We start from the raw sequence: 20,279 nt of genomic DNA on the forward strand, positions 1-20,279 counted from the left end.
CCTCTTCCCCAGTCAAGCCTCGATAATTTCAGAGGCCAGAGGATTTTATATCAGAATATAATCCCCCCGCCCCAGCCCCACTGCTACACCAGTTGCACCCGGAGTCTGCTCTTTGTGGCGGGATATGTCTTTGAGTTTAGCAGGTGATCAGTTGCTGCAGGGGGTAAATTGAAACCATCTCCCGCCGGCTGCTGCAGGAGTCTGTGCTCCCGGGGCATACACTCTCAAATCTCTCGGTTCCGATGGTAATTCCAGGATGGTTGGGAAAATGATTGGAAAGTCCCAATTTTAACCCTCTACCTTTCAAGTATGACAGCCAGGCACAAACTAGTGACCCCTCTCCCCCTCCCTCCTTCACACACACACACTTTCTCAGGAATAGGCGGAGCAATTCTCAGCTTGCAGTCACTTACGGATTCCCATGCAAGAGGCGATTCTTGGAAATCATGTGATTGCAGATGCTATAAAAGTTTTGCGCGGAAGCCCGGCTTTATCAGTGACTGCCTGACTGCCATTCCAGCTCAGCATCATGAGGTGAGTGAGTGATCGCAACACAGCAATGCGCTTCATTCGCCGCCGGTGGGAGACTCCTTTCTGCCGGCAGCCCCGGGGGTTTTCCCGACGGCTTGGGACTACCCCACAATGAGAAACCCCGGCCGGCGTAACGGAGCATCCCGCCGTGGGGTGGGGGGGGGGAGCAGAAATGTGGCGGGGCAGAGTGTGTGACATTGGTGTCCCCATCTGGTTGCAGAGAGAGGGAATGTGCGGGGGGAGGCGAGGAAACAGCAGCTTCATATTACAAACACACCCATAATGGGCGGGACTCTGTGACCCTGAGGCTAAGTGTTGACGCTGTCGGAAACGTCCTCGCGTTTCTCAACGGTGTCAATGCGGCCTCCGGATCAGGAATTCTGGCCCCTACAGGGGCGGTTCATGTTGCGGTTCATGACGCAACATGGCGCAGGCCTACAGGGGCCGGCATGGAAGAAAGGAGGCCCCCAGCCACAGAGGCCGGCCCACCGATCGGTCGGCCACAATCGTTGGTACCTGTATATAAGTTGGGCGGTTGCTAAACCCGAGACACTACACTTGTAGTGTCCCCCATCCTTCCACCTCCTCTAACCTAAGGGGTTGAGTGAATATCAGGTAAGCTCTTCCTTGCTTTTTCTTGTTTTATCTAGAGGGGATGGCAGGGAAGGCAGTACAATGTTCCTCCTGCAGAATGTGTGAGGTGAGGGATGCTGTCAGTGTCCCTGCTGATTTCACCTGTGGGAGGTGCACCCATCTCCAGCTCCTCAGAAACCACGTTAGGGAACTGATAGGGAGAGAGAGGAGTTGAACACGTGGCTACAGGGATGGTGCAGGAGGGAGGGTTTCATATTTCTGGATAATTGGGGCTCATTCTGGGTCGGTGGGACCTCTACAAACGGGATGGTCTACACCTGGACCAGAGGGGTACCAATATCCTGGGGGGGAAATTTGCTAATGCTCTTCGGGGGGGTTTAAACTAGTTCAGGGGATTGGGAACCTGAATTGTAGCTCCAGTATACAGGAGGTTGAGAGTAGTGAGGTCATGAGTAAGGTTTCAAAGTTGCAGGAGTGTACCGGCAGGCAGGAAGGTGGTTTAAAGTGTGTCTTCTGCAATGCCAGGAGCATCCGCAATAAGGTGGGTGAACTTGCATCATGGGTTGGTACCTGGGACTTTGATGTTGTGGCCATTTGGGAGACATGGATAGAGCATGGACAGGAATGGTTGTTGCAGGTGCCGGGGATTAGATATTTCAGTAAGCTCTTGGAAGGTGGTAAAAGAGGGGGAGGGGTGGCATTGTTAGTCAAGGACAGTATTAAGGTGGCAGAAAGGACGTTTGATGAGGACTCGTTTACTGAGGTAATATGGGCTGAGGTTAGAAACAGGAAAGGAGAGGTCACCCTGTTAGGGGATTTCTATAGGCCCCCCAAAAGTTCCAGAGATGGAAAGGAAAGGATTACAAAGATGATTCTAGATAGGAGCGAAAGCAACAGTGTAGTTGTTATGGGAGACTTTAACTTTCCAAATATTGACTGGAAACGCTATTGTTTGTGTACTTTAGATGTGTCCGTTTTTGGTCAATGTGTGCAGGAGGGTTTCCTGACACAGAATGTAGATAGGCCAACGACAAGCGAGGCCATATTGGATTTGGTACTGACACGGTAGCATTGTGGATAGCACAATTGATTCACAGCTCCAGGGCCCCTGGTTCGATTCCAGCTTGGGTCACTGTCTGTGCGGAGTCTGCACAGCCTCCCCGTGTGTGCGTGGGTTTCCTCCGGGTGCTCCGGTTTCCTCCCACAGTCCAAAGATGTGCAGGTTAGGTGGATTGGCCATGCTAAATTGCCAGTGTCCAAAAAGGCCCTTTGTGTTGGGTGAGGTTACTGGGTTATGGGGATAGGGTGGAGGTGTTGACCTTGGGTGGGGTGCTCTTTCCAAGAGCAGGTGCAGACTCGATGGGCCTAATGGCCTCCTTCTGCACTGTAAATTCTATGATAATCTATGATGATAATGAACCAGGACAGGTGTTAGATTTGGAGGTAGGTGAGCACGTTGGTGATAGTGACCACAATTCGATTACGTTTACTTTAGTGATGGAAAGGGATAGGTATATACCGCAGGGCAAGAGTTATATCTGGGGGAAAGGCAATTATGATGCGATGAGGCAAGACTTGGGATACATCGGATGGAGAGGAACACTGCAGGGGATGGGCACAATGGAAATGTGGAACTTGTTTAAGGAACAGCTACTGCGTGCCCTTAAATGTGGAACTTGTTCAAGGAACAGCTACTGCGTGTCTTTGATAAGTATGTACCTGTCAGGCAGGGAGGAAGTGGTCAAGCGAGGGAACCGTGGTTTAGTAAAGCAGTCGAAACACTTGTCAAGAGGAAGAAGGAGGCTTATGTAAAGATGAGACATGAAGGTTCAGTAAGGGCGCTCGAGAGTTACAAGTTAGCTAGGAAGGACCTAAGGAGAGAGCTAAGAAGAGTCAGGAGGGGACATGAGAAGTGTTTGGCAGGTAGGATCAAGGATAACCCGAAAGCTTTCTATAGATATGTCAGGAATAAAAGAATGACTAGGGTAAGAGTAGGGCCAGTCAAGGACAGTAGTGGGAAGTTGTGTGTGGAATCCAAGGAGATAGGAGAGGTGCTAAATGAATATTTTCAGTCAGTATTCACACAGGAAAAAAACAATGTTGTTGAGGAAAATACTGAGATTCAGGCTACTAGACTAGAATGGCTTGAGGTTCATAAGGAGGAGGTGTTAGCAATTCTGGAAAGTGTGAAAATAGATAAGTCCCCTGGGCCGGATGGGATTTATCCTAGGATTCTCTGGGAAGCTAGGGAGGAGATTGCTGAGTCTTTGGCTTTGATCTTTAAGTCATCTTTGTCTACAGGAATAGTGCCAGAAGACTGGAGGATAGCAAATGTTGTCCCCTTGTTCAAGAAATGGGGTAGAGACAACCCCGGTAACAATAGACCAGTGAGCCTAACTTCTGTTGTGGGCAAAGTCTTGGAAAGGTTTATAAGAGATGGGATGTATAATCATCTGGAAAGGAATAATTTGATTAGAGATAGTCAACACGGTTTTGTGAAGAGTAGGTCGTGCCTCACAAACCTTATTGAGTTCTTGGAGAAGGTGACCAAGCAGGTGGATGAGGCTAAAGCAGTTGATGTGGTGTATATGGATTTCAGTAAAGCGTTTGATAAGGTTCCCCACGGTAGGCTATTGCAGAAAATACAGAGGCATGGGATTCAGGGTGATTTAGCAGTTTGGATCAGAAATTGGCTAGCTGGAAGAAGACAAAGGATGGTGATTGATGGGAAATGTTCAGCCTGGAGTCCAGTTACTAGTGGTGTACCACAAGGATCTGCTTTGGGGCCACTGCTGTTTGTCATTTTTATAAATGACCTGGAGGAGGGCGTAGAAGGATGGGTGAGTAAATTTGCAGATGACACTAAAGTTGGTGGAGATGTGGACAGTGCGGAAGGATGTTGCAAGTTATAGAGGGACATAGATAAGCTGCAGAGCTGGGCTGAGAGGTGGCAAATGGAGTTTAATGCAGAAAAGTGTGAGGTGATTCATTTTGGAAGGAATAACAGGAAGCAAGAGAACTGGGCTAATGGTAAGATTCTTGGTAGTGTGGATGAGCAGAGAGATCTCGGTGTCCATGTACATAGATCCCTGAAAGTTGCCACCCAGGTTGAGAGGGTTGTTAAGAAGGCGTATGGTGTGTTAGCTTTCATTGGTCGAGGTATTGAGTTTCGGAGCCATGAGGTCATGTTGCACCTGTACAAAAATCTGGTGCGGCCGCATTTGGAGTATTACGTGCAATTCTGGTCGCCGCATTATAGGAAGGATGTGGAAGCATTGGAAAGGGTGCAGAGGAGATTTACCAGAATGTTGCCTGGTATGGAGGGAAGATCTTATGATGGAAGGCTGAGGGTCTTGAGGCTGTTTTCATTAGAGAGGAGAAGGTTCAGAGGTGACTTAATTGAGGCATACAAGATGATAAGAGGATTAGATAGGGTGGACAGTGAGAGCCCTTTTCCTCGGATGGTGATGTCTAGCTTTAAATTGAGGGGACATAGCTTTAAATTGAGGGGAGATAGATATAGGACAGATGTCAGAGGTAGGTTCTTTACTCCGAGAGTAGTACGGGCGTGAAATGCCCTGCCTGCAACAGTAGTGGACTCGCCAACACTAAGGGCATTCAAATGGTCATTGGATAGACATATGGATGATAAGGGAATAGTGTAGATGGGCTTTAGATTGGTTTCACAGGTCGGCGCAACATCGAGGGCTGAAGGGCCTGTACTGCGCTGTAATGTTCTATGTTCCCTCACCCCCCTCCCCACATGCCGCCCCCCGACCCTTCCACACCGAGTTCCCGCTGGCTGAGAGCAGGTGTGGACGGCGTCGGCGGGGCTCGGGCTTTTTTACAAAAGTCGCTTGGCCCATCCCGGGCCAAGAATCGGCGGGCCAGCCACATAGTGGCCTCCGACTGGCGCCGCACCAACCAAGCCAGTTCCAATGGTGCCGATTCTCCGCTCTGCGGGGAATCGTGTGTCGGGGTGGCGTGGCGCGATTTGTGCCGGTCGTGGGGATTCTCCGGCCCGGGCTGAGAGAATCCCGCCCAATGTGCCCAGCCCCTGTGCTGCCCCCATCCTATTGCCTCACATTGCCCACCTTCTGTTCCCCCACCCTCCCAGGAGAAGGCAGCGCACAGCCGCAGGGAGAGAGGGGGAGACTGGAGGGGCATCCGGACCTCACCACCACAGAGCGGCGGACCTGGTCAGCGGGCAGTCGCTGAGGCAGAGACTGGCATTCGGAAACAAGTGAGCCGCCGCTGACCTGTAGGGCTGGATTCTCTGTTATTGGGACTATGCCAGAAATCCTGCTGTGAAAGGGCCACATATTCCTAGCCCTGTAAGGGGCTAGCAGGGACCCGGCGTGAAACTAGCAGCATTTGCTGAAGATACGGGACCCCGCACTTCCGGGTCGGAGGCCGCGCATGCACACGACATTCTCTAGCGTCTGCATCGTGCTCCATGGCGGACTCAGACTGCGGAGCTGCACCCGAAAAATAGTTTTTTCTCCCGATCGGCCGTGCACCCGACTTTGACCACCCGCCCGAACATTTGCCAGCCGCGTATAAGGCCCCCCCCCCCCCCCCCCCCCATGCCATCCGATCGTCCCGCCTCCGTCCAGGGCGGCCGCGGTCTGTGCAGAGGATGGTGGGGCTGGCCTCCAGCAATGGCCCCATGTAGGCGCTGCGCGGTGTACTCTCCGAGTGCGCCACTTTTCGGGCCCCGGAGAATCGGGGAACCGGTCCCGATTCCGTGCGAGGCACTGGATTCTCCGTCCGAGCACCAGCCGGGATTTTGGCATCGGGGTTTGGAGAATCCAGCCCACGTTGTCCCTATGGCACGCGTGGCACCACACCCTACACCATCCACCACTCCCGACCATGGGTGCCACCCAAACCAACACTGAACGAGTGGCTTCCGCTATGGAGGACTTGGGGACGAAGGTATCGGCCATGGGTCAGGATGTCCAAGGCCTGGAATATTCTGAGCGGGCGGTGGCCAGGGCATATGACAGGGCGGCTCTGTCACAGGTTGCTATGTACCAGGGCTACCTGGACATTGCAGTGACACTCTAGGGCTTGGCCCAGACACTATGGGACATGGCAGCGTCTAGGTGCTGGCTGACCTGAGCCAGTCACAGAGGGACATGGCACTGTCCCTGTGTTCCATGACCACGAGCATTGAGACTCTGGTCGAGACGGGAGTGGGCCTCCAGGACTGGCAGCGCCAGGTGGTGGCAGAGCCCCCGGAGCTCTCTCTGGCCTCAGCCTGTCCCAAGGAGTAGCCCGGGGTCCAGCGGGCACTCTGAGGGAGGAGCAGGTGATGGGGCCCATGCCGGTGTTGCCGCAGGGGAGGTGCCAAAACACCACTGCGCCTCAGACCTGGCCACTCCTGCCCCGGCGCATCCAATGGACAGCGGGCAGAACAGATGGTACCACGCCATCTATGACACCTGGAATGGGCCCTGTCACCCCAGAGGACGGCTGCCAAAGGGGACCCAGGTCACAGGGTGGGAAGCCCATCAGGTCGCCTCCACCCCTGATGTACCACTTGGGGAGTCACTTAGACGGAGCGTTAGGGGCAGTAAGGCCAGAAAGTTAGACACCAGTTAAGTTGGCATGGGTGCCGCACACAGGATAACGATAAGAACTAGGCCACAAACCTGTAGAAACATGTTCACCTGTTCACAATAAACACCTGTTCACAAACATTTCAACCTGCCTCGGTGCTCTGTCAGAAGGGTGTGAGGGATGAGCAGGGCTGGCTGCAGAGGGGGCATTGGGGGGGGGGATGGGCAGCCGTTGGTGATGGGCACGTGCCATCGCACAATGCCCCACCCCTGTCCCCCCACTGTCTCCACCCCCACCCGCATCCCTTCCCCATTTCAGCCGCCCCAATGGTTCAGTGGGGCCGTGTGATGGAATGGCCAGCTCACATGCAGGGATCATCCAGGTGGACGGTGGAAGGTGCTACTTTCCAGATGTTGTTGAATGATGTAGCGCATCAGAGCTCATCGTAGCGTAGGGTGGCATCATCCTACATCCCAAGGTCCAGACCCGCTGATACTACCAACTCAGGGTCTGCACCCTGTAGTGAGGCAGGTAGGAATCACGAAGAGGGGTACAGGTGCGGGGCAGGGGGGGAGGAGAAGAGGTAGTGTGGGGGTGGGATGGATGTTTGTGCTGCCATAGATCAGGCCCCCCGGCCATTTTGGCCCTCTTTCGCAACCTCCTCAGCGGATGATGCCTGGCGTTCATCTCCCTCCTCCAGAACGTCACCCATTCGCAATGTTGTGGAGGACACAGCAAGCCACCACGATGTGGGAGACTCTTCCAGCGCTATTGTGGAGGGCACCGATGCACCTCTCAATCACGACACTGGTCGCAGCATTCGCATTGTTGAAGCGGGTCTCCGTATTGGTCTGTGGCCTCCAGACAGGCGTCATCAGCCACGATCGCAGCGGATAAATCCTGTCGTCCAAGAGCCAACTCCTCACCCGGGGTGTGCCTCAAAGGTATCGGGAACCGTCGAGTGTGCCAGGACGAAGGCGTCGTACACACTGCCTGGATGTCGGGCACAGATGTGCATCTCGTGGTCATAGACCAGCTGCACGTTCATGGAGTAGAACTCCTTTCACTTTGTGAAGGACACTCAGTGGTGCTCGTAGGATGACATAATTCCTAGTTATCACACCCCGGATCTGTGGCACCCAGGCAATGGCAGCGAACCCCACTGCCTCGGCAATCTGGTGGGCTTGGTCCACATTGAATTTGATATATTGTGCCGATCAGGTATACAGGACTCCTTGATAGTGCAGCTGCACCTGCGTACAGAGGTCTGCAAGATCACGCACAGGTCTCCACCCGGTGCCTGGAAGGACCCTGTGACGAAAAGGTTCAGGACGACCGTCATCTTGACGGCCATTGGGAGCGGGTGACCCCCTCCCCTGACCCCACGATTCCAGATGGGCCATGACCCTCGGGTATGCCATACGGTTCCCCTGCTGAGCCAAAGTCTTTGACGACGTGCCCGGTCCGGTAGGTCCTCGAAGGACAGGCACTACCGGTTCACACGAGTGCGGCTCCTCCTTCCCACCTCCTCCTCGGCCTGTTGAGCGGCTGGCACTCCATCCTCACCCACTGGCTTCTGTTTCTCTGGGGAAGGCTCCGCTGCTGCAGGACCTTCTCCTAGCAGCTCCTGCTCATACGGCCTCAGTGCATCCTCCAGGGCCAATGGCAGCCAGGATGAAGGCCACTATTTCTGATTGGAAATCCATTGTCTACCCCCGTATCCAACCAGGTCCAATGGGCTACATGGTGGCCCCGGGCTGTACTGCAGCCACGGCCCCCGCATGTGTCTCTCCCCCTCCCTCCTCTCCCCTCCCCTTACCCACTCCTGGCAGTCTGCCCACCACACTGCACTCCTGGCCCCATTGATGCCTGGCACCGCATAGCCCTCTGGCCCTGGCATCCATCCATGCCGGAAGGGATATTGGTGCCTGGCACTACCCATGTCAGCAGTTTGTTTGGCGGCCTCCAACTGGTGCCCTCCTGTAGGAGCTACTGTGGGTATCCACCTTGGGTGGGCCACATGATGCCCCGCCAGCAGCATCTTCTGATTGTGGGTAGCTGGTCGTGTGGGTGGGTGGGGGGATTGCTGGGGCACCCATGTGGCCGGTGTCACGCTGCGCATCCACGGGCCATGGTGGGCGGTCAGTGGGGTGCGTAGCAGGATGGCTGCCTTGCAGGCCGCGGGAATGGCGGTCCATGTCTGGACACCCCAACCCCACGGCACATCCCCTGGTCACCCTCTGCTACCCCCGGCCCAGGTAGATGCTCCCCAGCCTGCGGCAGGACCGGGAGACCACGGTATTGCCTTTGGGAACATGTCCGACCTCCGCTGTCTCCCTCGGCAGCCACGGTGCCTGTTTCCCGATTTTAAATACCACAAGTGAACCTTGCATTTGGAATTCCTCCTGGTGGAGGCAGAGCATCGCGGTTGGCCTGGTGAATACTGGGATGGGCCCATTAATGATATTTCAATGCCGTTTACAGTATGTGCGGCATGGAATGCATGCATGTTTCTGTTGAGGCACCAGAGCATGGCATTCTGCTGGGCGCGGCCTCGATTTTCGGCTGACGCGTGATTCTCCGCCTGATCGGACTTTGCGATTCCGGCGTCCAGCCTCGCTGGACGGAGAATCCCGCCCATGGAACTAGGCCACGGATCAGCCATGATCTATCTCATTGAATGATGGAAAAGACATTAGGGGCTGAATGGCCTACTCCTGTTCCTATGCTGTTTAATCGGGGCTTCCTTTACTAACCTCTGCTGCCCAAATGATGCCAGCTGTCTCACGTCCCTCTCAGAAGTCCCAGCACTCACTTGACAAATATAACCCTCAGCACCAGCAATGACAAGTCTGTGTCACTCTCTGAGCACCTCAGCATTATTCCCTGTCTCTGAAACATGCTGACCAATGTACGCATTAATGTACCTCAGACTCACCCACTCCTGTCCCTGGTACATCTGATGGGCAGCGGGCAGAACAGATGGTACCACGCTGCACCCTGTATGGAACCCTGTATGTTCCTCCCAACTGAAAGTTCTGCTGCTCATCAGCAAAGAACAATACAGCACTGGAACAGGCCTTTCGGCCCTCCAAGCCTGTACCGGTCATGATACCATCCTTTGCCAAAACCCTCAGCACTTCCTCATGCCGTATCCCTCTATACCCATCCTATCCATGTATTTGTCAAGATGCCTTTTGAACGCCGTTCTGCTTCCACAACCTCCCCTGGCAGCGCGTTCCAGGCACTCGCCACCCTCCGTGTAAAAAAACTTGCCTTGCACATCTCCTCTAAACTTTGGCCCATGGACCTTAAACCTATGCCCCCTAGTGACTGACCCCTCCACCCTGGGAAAGAGTGCCTGCCCACTCTATCCATGCCCCTCATAATCTTGAAGACCTCTATCAGGTTGCCCCTCAATCTACATTGTTCTAATGAAAACAATCCGAGTCTATTCAGCCTCGCTACATAGCTAGCACCCTCCAGACCAGGCAACATCCTGGTAAACCTCCAATGCACCCTCTCCAAAGCCTCCACATCCATTCGGTATTGTGGCAACCAGAATTGTGCGCAATATTCCAAGTGCGGCCTTACCAAGGCTCTTTACAACTGCAGCATGACTTGCCAGTTTTTATACTGGATGCCGCATCCAATGAAAGCAAGCATTCCATATGATTTCTTGACCACTTTGTTGACTTGTGTTGCCACTTTCAAAGATCTGTGCACCTGCATGGCCAGATCTCTCTGACTTTCTACATTCCTAAGAGTTTTGCCATTTACTGTATATTTCCGCTCTATGTTAGGCCTACCAAAATGCAATACCTCGTATTTGTCTGGATTAAACTCCATTTGCCATTTCTCTGCCCAATTCTCCAACCTGTCTATGTCCTGCTGTATCCTCTGACAATCCTCAATATTACCTGCCACTCCACCAACCTTGGTGTCATCTGCAAACTTACTAATCAGACCATAACATAGAATATACGGTGCAGAAGGAAGCCATTCGGCCCATCGAGTCTGCACCGGCCCACTTAAGCCCTCACTTCCACCCTATCCCCGTAACCCAATAAACCCTCCTAACCCGTTTTTGGTCACTAAGGGCAATTTATCATGGCCAATCCACCTAACCTGCACGTCTTTGAACTGTGGGAGGAAACCGGGGCACCTGGAGGAAGCCCACGCAGACACGGGGAGAACGTGCAGACTCCGCACAGACAGTGACCCAGCTGGGAATCGAACCTGGGACCCTGGCGCTGTGAAGCCACAGTGCTAATCACTTGTGCTACCGTGCTGCACCAGCTACATTTTCCTCCAAATCATTTATGTATATTACAAGCAACAGAGGCCCCAGCACCGATCCCTGTGGAACACCACTAATCACAACCTTCCACTCAGAAAAACACCCTTCTACTGCTACATTCTGCCTTCTGTGACCGAGCCAGTTCTGCATCCATCTTGCCACCTCACCTCCGATCCCGTATGACTTCACCTTTTATACCAGTCTGCCCTGAGGCACCATGTCAAAGGCTTTACTGAAGTCCACGTAAACAACATTCACCACCCTCCCCTCATCAATCATGATGCTGTCTATCGCCAATGAGTCCATTTGTTTCCAAATGGGTATAAATCCTGTTCCGGAGAATTCTCTCCAATAATTTATCGACTACCGATGTGAGGCTCACCGGCCTATAGTTTCCTGGATTATCCATGCTACCTTTCTCAAACAGCGGTACTACATTAGCTATTGTCCAATCCTCTGGGACCTCCCCTGTAGCCAATGAGGATACAAAGATGTCAGTCAAGGCCCCAGCAATTTCCTCCCTTGCTTCCCTCGGTATTCTGGGGTAACTCCCATCAGGCCCAGGAGACTTATCTACCTTAATGTCTTTTAAAACACCCAATAGCTCCTCCTTTTTGCTGTCAACATGACCAAGACTATCCACACACCCTCCCCAAGAATCATCTTCCACAAAGTCCTTTACTTTGGTGAACACTGTTGCAAAGTACTCATTCAGTACCTCGCCCATTTCCTCTGGCTCAACACATCGATTCCCCCATGTCCTTAAGCATTCAAACAAGTAGAAATATAAGCTTGACAACCAGTTAATTGGGAGTTTTCAGTTGCCTCGTCACCGACCTCCCATCCCACTTTGAAAATTATATTGCATTCCAGAGGCGTCAGATTCCAGTCACATCTTCCTCAAAGGCGATAGGCAGCCGTGCGTTGACCAATCTCCCTTGGGCAATTGGAGATCCAGCCCTTTCTCCCCACACTACCTCCCGATACTCCCTTCCTCTCAGTGAGAATGTATGAAGCAGTTCCAGAGGGTGGCAGTGCAGGACTATTAGTTGCACGATTACTGTCCAAATTGGGTGTAAATTCTTTTGCGGGATACTTCAAGGGAATGCTGTTATAATAATATCCATTTTTGGGGGTGTGGGTGTGAAGTTAACTCAGTCAAATTTCTGTGAAATGGGAGAAGGGTAGCTTCCTGGCATCTCAGAATGCTTGGAGAAATGGGGAGTGAGGTGAATCATGAGAGTATGAGATCACTGAATGTAGGATCCCATGCTCTGAGGAAAGTCTTGGAGCTGCAAGGATAAGCAAGTCAGATACAGTCAGGATCATGTGTGTGTTCTCCAGTTGGGACAGAATGATTAGCAGTACCCTCCGAGAACTTGTTTAAGTTCCAAAATAGCAGGGGCACTGGCAATAATTTTCAATTCTTCTTTGGCCCCAGGAGAGGTGCCAGAGGACTGGGGGATAGCCAATGTGGTACCATTATTCAAGAAGGGAGGAAAGAATAAACCAGAAAATTGCAGGCCAGTCAACCTAACCTCAGTGGTGGGGAAATTATTGGAGGAAATTCTGAGACAGAATTAATCTGCATTTGGAAATGCAGGGATTAATCAAGAACAGTCTGCATGGTTTGTTAAGGGGCGGTTATGTGTGACCAATTTTTAAAAAAATTCAGAGTACCCAATTCATTTTTTTCTAATTAAGGGGCAATTTAGCTTGGCCAATTCACCTACCCTGCACATCTTTTGGGTTGTAGGGTGAAACCCACGCAAACACGGGAAGAATGTGCAAACTCCACACGGACAGTGACCCAGGGCCAGGATTGAACCTGGCACCTCGGAGCCGTGAGGCAGCAATGCTAAATGTGTGACCAACTTGATTGAATTTTTCAAAGAGGTGACCAGTTGTGTAGATGAGGGCAATGCATTTGACATAGTCTACTTGGACTTCAGCAAAGCTTTTGATAAGGTCCCACGTGGGAGACTGAGAGCGAAGATAAGAGCCCATGGAATCCAAGGAAATGTGGCAAATTGGATCCAGAATTGACTGAGTGGCAGGAAGCAGAGGGTGATGGTCGAGGGGTATTTTTCTGATTGGAAGCCTGTGTCAAGTGGAGTCCCTCAAGGTGCCCTTGCTGTTTGTGGTTTATATAAATGATTTAACATTGAATGTAGGAAGGTTGATCAGTAAGCTCACAAATGATTCAAAAATTGGGGTGATAAATAGTGAGGAGGATAGCCTTCGATTACAGGAGGAAATAGCCAGGCAGGTCAGATGGGCTGATCAGTGGCAAATAGAATTCATTCCAGATAAGTGTGAGGTGATGCACTTGGGTAGGGCAAACAAGGCAAGGGAATACATGATAAACGGGAGGACCCTGGGAAGCATCGAGGATCAGAGAGACCTTGGTGTGCATGTACACTGATCCATTAAGGTAGGAGAGCAGGTGGATGCAGTGATTTAGAAGACATGAATTCTGGAATCTACATTGTCGGAAGGATGTGCGCAGAGGAGATTTACCAGTATATAACCTAGGCTGGAGGGTTTTAGCGACAAGGAGGGATTGGGTAGACTGTGGTTGTTTTCCTTGAAGCAGAGGAGACTGAGTGGGGATGTGATTGAGATGTATAAAATTAAGGGGCATAGACAGAGTAGACAGAAAGAAACTTTTCCCTTGGTGGAGGGATTAATGACCAGCGGGCATAGATTTAAGTAAGGGGCAGGAGGTTTAGAGGAGATGTGAGGAAAAATATTTCACCCAGAGGATGGGTGGGAATCTGGAACCCACTCCTGAAAGGGTGGTGGAGGCAGAGACCCTCATAACATTTAAGAAGTATTTAGAAGTGCCCTTTGAATGCCGAGGCGTGCAAAGTATGGGCCATGTGCTGGAAAATGGGATTAGAATAGTTAGGTGGTTGTTTTTGACCGGCGCAGACTCAATGGGCTGAAGGCCTTTTCTGTGACGTATGACTGTGACTCAGCTTATCAGTATATTTATATACCAAAGAGTAGGAATTTGTACATACAAACTTCTCAATGGTAGTTCGATGGATGGCACAGTAAATAGTCCAGATGGGATTGAAAACTTGCAGGGGACATTGATGGATTAAGTGAGTGCTGATGGGATTCAGTTTGAGGAAAAACTAGTCTATCCGGTTTGAAGCTAAGAAATATCAGAATATTGTCTGAATGGTGACACATACACAACGGCTAAATCGAGCGGACAAAGAGAACAAATAAACAAAGATGTTAATGGATTGTTGGCCATTAGTTCATTGCAGCTAGAATACAACAGGTAGAAGTTACGCTACAGTTTTGTAAAGCTCTGGTTAAACCATATCTTCTTTAATATTAATCATCTTTATTGTCACAAGTAGGCTTACATTAACACTGCAATGACGTTACTGTGAAAAGCCCCTAGTCGCCACACTCCGGTTCTTGTTCGGGTACACGGAGGGAGAATTTAGAATGTCCAAATTACCTAACAGCACGTCGTTCAGGACTTGTGGGAGGAAACCAACCCACGCAGACACAGGGAGAACGTGCAGACTCCGCATAGACAGTGATCCCGAGCTGGGAAATGAACCTGGGACCCTGGAGCTGTGAAGCAACAGTGCTAACCACTGTGCACACAAAGGGTAATGGAAATCCAGAACTCTGCCCCCCAAATTAAATCAATTGAAAATGTCGAAAGTGCTACTGATAGACTTTTGTCATGATTTGAAAAGTTATGGAACCACTGGGGTAGATGGGGTTGAGAAACAGATCAGATGTGATCTGATTAAATCACAGAATCTTTTTAGTGCAGAAGGAAGCCATTCAGCCCATCACGTCTACATTGACCCTTTGAAAGAGCATTCTGTCTAGTCTCAGTCCCTCCTGCACACCTCAGTTCTGTCTGCACTTGATCTGACCTGCACACCTCAGTTCTGTCTGCACTTGCTCTGACCTGCACACCTCAGTTCTGTCTGCACTTGCTCTGACCTGCACACCTCAGTTCTGTATGCACTTGCACTGACCTGCACACCTCAGTTCTGTCTGCACTTGCTCTGACTTGCGCATCTCAGTTCAGTCTGCACTTGCTCTGACCTGCGCACCTCAGTTCTGTATGCATTTGCTCTGACCTGCGCATCTCAGTTCTGTCTGCACTTGCTCTGACCTACGCATCTCAGTTCTGTCTGCACTTGCTCTGACCTGCGCATCTCAGTTCTGTCTGCACTTGCTCTGACCTGTGCACCTCAGTTCTGTATGCACTTGCTCTGACTTGCGCACCTCAGTTCTGTATGCACTTGCTCTGATTTGCGCACCTCAGTTCTGTCGGCACTTGCTCTGATTTGCGCACCTCAGTTCTGTACGCACTTGCTCTGACCTGCGCATCTCAGTTCTGTCTGCACTTGCTCTGACCTGTGCACCTCAGTTCTGTATGCATTTGCTCTGACTTACGCACCTCAGTTCTGTATGCATTTGCTCTGACATGTGCATCTCAGTTCTGTATGCACTTGCTCTGACATGTGCACCTCAGTTCAGTCTGCACTTGCTCTGACCTGCGCACCTCAGTTCTGTATGCATTTGCTCTGACTTACGCACCTCAGTTCTGTATGCATTTGCTCTGACATGTGCATCTCAGTTCTGTATGCACTTGCTCTGACATGTGCACCTCAGTTCTGTATGCACTTGCTCTGACATGTGCATCTCAGTTCTGTATGCACTTGCTCTGACATGTGCACCTCAGTTCAGTCTGCACTTGCTCTGACCTGCGCACCTCAGTTCTGTATGCACTTGCTCTGACCTGCGCACCTCAGTTCTGTCTGCACTTGCTCTGACCTGCGCATCTCAGTTCTGTCTGCACTTGCTCTGACCTGTGCACCTCAGTTCTGTATGCACTTGCTCTGACATGTGCATCTCAGTTCTGTATGCACTTGCTCTGACATGTGCACCTCAGTTCAGTCTGCACTTGCTCTGACCTGCGCACCTCAGTTCTGTCTGCACTTGCTCTGACCTGCGCATCTCAGTTCTGTCTGCACTTGCTCTGACCTGCGCATCTCAGTTCTGTCTGCACTTGCTCTGACCTGTGCACCTCAGTTCTGTATGCACTTGCTCTGACCTGCGCATCTCAGTTCTGTCTGCACTTGCTCTGACCTGCGCATCTCAGTTCTGTATGCATTTGCTCTGACCTGTGCACCTCAGTTCTGTATGCACTTGCTCTGACTTGCGCACCTCAGTTCTGTATGCACTTGCTCTGATTTGCGCACCTCAGTTCTGTATGCACTTGCTCTGACTTGCGCACCTCAGTTCTGTATGCACTTGCTCTGATTTGTGCACCTCAGTTCTGTACGCACTTGCTCTGACCTGTGCATCTCAGTTCTGTCTGCACTTGCTCTGACCTGTGCACCTCAGTTCTGTATGCATTTGCTCTGACTTACGCACCTCAGTTCTGTATGCACTTGCTCTGACATGTGCATCTCAGTTCTGTATGCACTTGCTCTGACCTGCGCACCTCAGCTATTCAGACTTTGACACAATTGTAACGTCGACTACATGTGATATAACAGTGTAATTTAGATGTACATAATAAGATAGTTTTTATTTTGTGCTTTCTTGCAGCAAGAAGGAATCCTTGAAAGCAAAACTCAACCAGCTTCAATGTCAATTCACGTGGGCCCCACAGAAAGAAAGCATGGACTTGGATGATATGAAGCAAAGATTAGAAGATATAATACAGATAGGTACAAAATATCAAGCCATGTCTTATAACCAACTCGCTTTTGTGAACTGTTTGCAAGGAAATTGTGAGGAGGCAATTCAAAACTTAAAGGAAGCGGAAAAAATTCTGAGGAGGAATCCTGAAGATGAATTTGATAAAAGAATCATCATCGCCTATGGAAACTATGCCTGGGTATATTATCATATGGAACAACTGACAGAGGCTCAGTCCTACCTCGACAAACTGGAGAGGATCTGTAAACAATTTCCTGATGCCTCTCGGTACACAGCAATGATAGCTGAAGTTTACGGGGAAAAGGGTTGGTCATTGTTGCGGTCAACCAGGAAGTTTTATGATGAGGCAAAGGAATGTTTTCAAAAGGCTCTGGAGGAAGATCGTGATGACATTGAATGGAATGCTGGATATGCGATTGTTCTATTTCGTCTGGAAGGGTTCTCTTGTCCCCAAGGGAATGCTAATTCCAGTGAATCAGTGAAGCAGTTGAGACGTGTTCTGAAGCTTGACCCTGATGATTCTGTAACCATGGTGCTGTTAGCTCTAAAACTACAAGAGTTCAATCAAAAGAAGGAAGCATTCACATTGGTTGAACAAGCGTTGCAGAAGTCCCCTGATCTCCCATACGTGATTCGTTACGCAGCAAAGTTTTATAGAAAAGAAGGGGCTGTGGAAAAATCTATTGAGCTGTTGAAGAAAGCATTAAAAATTACCCCAAAGTCTGCCTTCCTACACCACCAAATAGGTCTGTGTTACAAAAGCAAACTAATGCCACAGATCAAAAATCCACGCTCCAGGAACTGCCGACAGAAAGGTGAATTGATTAATCAATGCAAGTATTATTTTGAAAAAGCATTTGAGCTCCGCCCATTAACATTTGTTATTGCACAACTAGATTTTGCAACAATCTGTTCATTAAATGAAGAATACCCCAAAGCAGAGAAGATTTACAACAATCTATTGAAAATGGAAGATATTCATCCTGATAATAAGCAGGCTATATATTTACAAGCTGGTTTATTTGAACTGCATAAAAAAAAATCGGAATCAAATGCTATCACCCATTTCCTGGAAGGACTTAAAATCCAGACTGGCTCAAAAGATTGGAGGGGGTGTCACAATAACCTGAGAACGATTGCAACAAAACAAATTGACAGAAATCCAAAAGACAGCAAAGCCTTTGGCCTTCTTGGATTGCTGCACCAGCTGGGTGGGAAGAAGCGTGAAGCCATTGAATGTTTTGAAAAGGCCTTACAGCTTGATTGTGACAATGAAGAATATCTATGTGCTCTGTGTGAGTTACGCCTTACCATCAAAGTCCCCAATGATGTGCCCAGCTAAAACTACCGCAAATTGTGACGGAGTTTCCACTCTTCTCCCAAGTGGGAACATTGGCATAGATCATAGATCATAGAATTTACAATGCAGAAGGAGGCCATTCGGCCCATCGAGTCGGCACCGGCTCTTGGAAAGAGCACCCTACCCAAGATCAACACCTCCACCCTATCCCATAACCCAGTAACCCCACCCAACACTAAGGGCCTTTTTGGACACTGGCAATTTATCATGGCCAATCCACCTAACCTGCACCTCTTTGGACTGTGGGAGCACCCGGAGGAAACCCATGCACACTGGGAGGATGTGCAGACTCCGCACAGACCGTGACCCAAGCCGGAATCAAACCTGGGACCTTGGAGCTGTGAAGCAATTGTGCTATCCACAATGCTACCATGCTGCCCTCCAGTATAGTGGTGCTTGAAATTGTGCGGCTGAGATTACAGTTCAGGTTACTGCCAAAATGTACGTGCAGAATTGCACACATGGCAAATTACAATGACCAATGCATTGAGTCAGCATAATGGTATGTAATCAGGTTTTTTCTTCATCATTGGTACATTTATCAGTGATAACCACCTGATATATTTCATTAATACAGCTAAAATGGGATTAACACGAAAAATAAGCATTTCAATAGAGTGAAGTGTTAAGTCCCATACCTGTGAGAAACCTGTTTGTAAATCAGTGAAAATGACTTTAAAGAAACCTATCTGATCTATGAACAAGTTTAGCAGTTGTTAACTTCTTTCATATATACTGTTTAATATATATATTTGTTATATATAATTATTGCATGTACACTGTTAATGCTTTCATTCTAATCAATCATTTTGTAAATAGACACATATTTATGAGTGCAGTTCCCATGAATATAGCAGCCCCATTTATGTGACTGCGCGTTTCTCTCCATACTCGTTGGTCGCTTTACTGCATGAAAGATTATTTTCTCTCTTTTTCTCAGCTTCCTGACTTTCAGACTCTTCAATATGAGTGCTTAAATTCCACTGGCAGGCTTAAAGTTTAAGGATTTAAAAATGGTCGGGAAAATAAAATTGCTGTTAGAGAATTTTCAGCCAGAAATGTTAATTTGCTGTAATGTCCGAAACGGAATATGAAAATAATAAAACATATACAGTTACGATTTTGTTTGTGTCATTGATCTGTGCTGTTCCTGACAGGAAATGTTGTTCATTGTCCATCGCCGGTGAACTGCAATAGCTCTGTAAGAAATATTCAGACCAACCTTTAACACAGGAAGTAAATTTAACAGCGTTGCTTGTGGAGTGAACCATGGCATTTGGCCTGCTAGATATAGTTAAAGTCCTGTTAGGAAAAGGATTGAGAGGAATGTTTGGGACGGATGAGAGGATTCTGGACAATGCCGCAGAGCTCATCTGACACATTTAGACCAATTGGAAAGGCTGGTCTTTCAGTTGCGTTTTGGCCTCTCGTACCTGCAGTGTTGGAATCTGATTTAAAACTAATGGAAGCTGCTCAGTCCCTATGGGATTCTACCACTAATGATGTCAATATCTTCAGGAGATGGGACAAACAGGAGGCTTCCTCGCCCCACTCTACTCCAAATTTTTGAGTGGCACAGCAGAACAAAGTGCACTTCCAGAACATTGCTTTACACTCAGCACTGAATGGATTGGGCGGGATTTACCGGCTGTTCATGCCGGCGGGAAATTCTGGTCCTACGCTGGCGCACCGCGTTTCCCGGTGACGAGGGATGTTGTCACCAGGAAATCCCATTGACAATGGCGGGGTCAATAGATCCCGCTGGTGGGCCATCTCCGCAGCGGGGTGGTCGGTAAATCCTGCCCTGTGAGTTGAGTGACTGGGTGATTTTTTTTGAAGGGCAGCACAGCAGAAGAGAGTCACCTGGCTTGGGGGACCAATTGGGAGTGAGAATGGGTCACACCTCCAGGGGCTGGAGTCCTCTCTTGAGAAAAAGACATGTAAAAGTCATGGGACTAGGGCAGCTGGGGGAAGGCTGCTTAGGGGTGCCTGGGGGGGGGGGGGGGGGTGTCGGACTGGGCGGGCGACTGCCGGGGGAGGGGGTGGGCGCAGCAGCTTGGGATGTGGAGTGGGTGGTGGGGATGGGATGGGAGAGTGTGGTTGAGTGCACGCTGGAGGGCCTTTAGTGTTTCTAAGGACGTCTATGAATGTACACTATTACACTGTCATTTCAATACAGTCACCATCTCTAAATCCACCAGTCTGGAAATC

General features: G+C 49.9%; 1 protein-coding gene across 2 annotated transcripts; it reads left to right on the top strand.

Annotated features, from left to right (window-relative positions):
- The first annotated feature begins 332 nt into the window (after positions 1 to 332).
- On the top strand, positions 333 to 19,185 carry LOC140393045 (interferon-induced protein with tetratricopeptide repeats 5-like). 2 transcript variants are annotated; one of them, XM_072478996.1, is made up of 2 exons: positions 333 to 534; positions 16,595 to 19,185. In XM_072478996.1, the coding sequence occupies exons 1-2, from the start codon at positions 530 to 532 to the stop codon at positions 18,048 to 18,050; spliced, it is 1,461 nt and encodes a 486-aa protein (XP_072335097.1). In that variant the 5' UTR covers positions 333 to 529; the 3' UTR covers positions 18,051 to 19,185. The 2 variants fall into 2 exon arrangements, with proteins under 2 accessions (XP_072335097.1, XP_072335098.1); XM_072478997.1 differs by lacking the exon at positions 333 to 534 and adding an exon at positions 901 to 1,146.
- Positions 19,186 to 20,279: the final 1,094 nt, after the last annotated feature.

The sequence above is a fragment of the Scyliorhinus torazame genome, chromosome 16, assembly GCF_047496885.1.
Source record: "Scyliorhinus torazame isolate Kashiwa2021f chromosome 16, sScyTor2.1, whole genome shotgun sequence".
NCBI classification, from domain to species: Eukaryota; Metazoa; Chordata; class Chondrichthyes; order Carcharhiniformes; family Scyliorhinidae; genus Scyliorhinus; species Scyliorhinus torazame.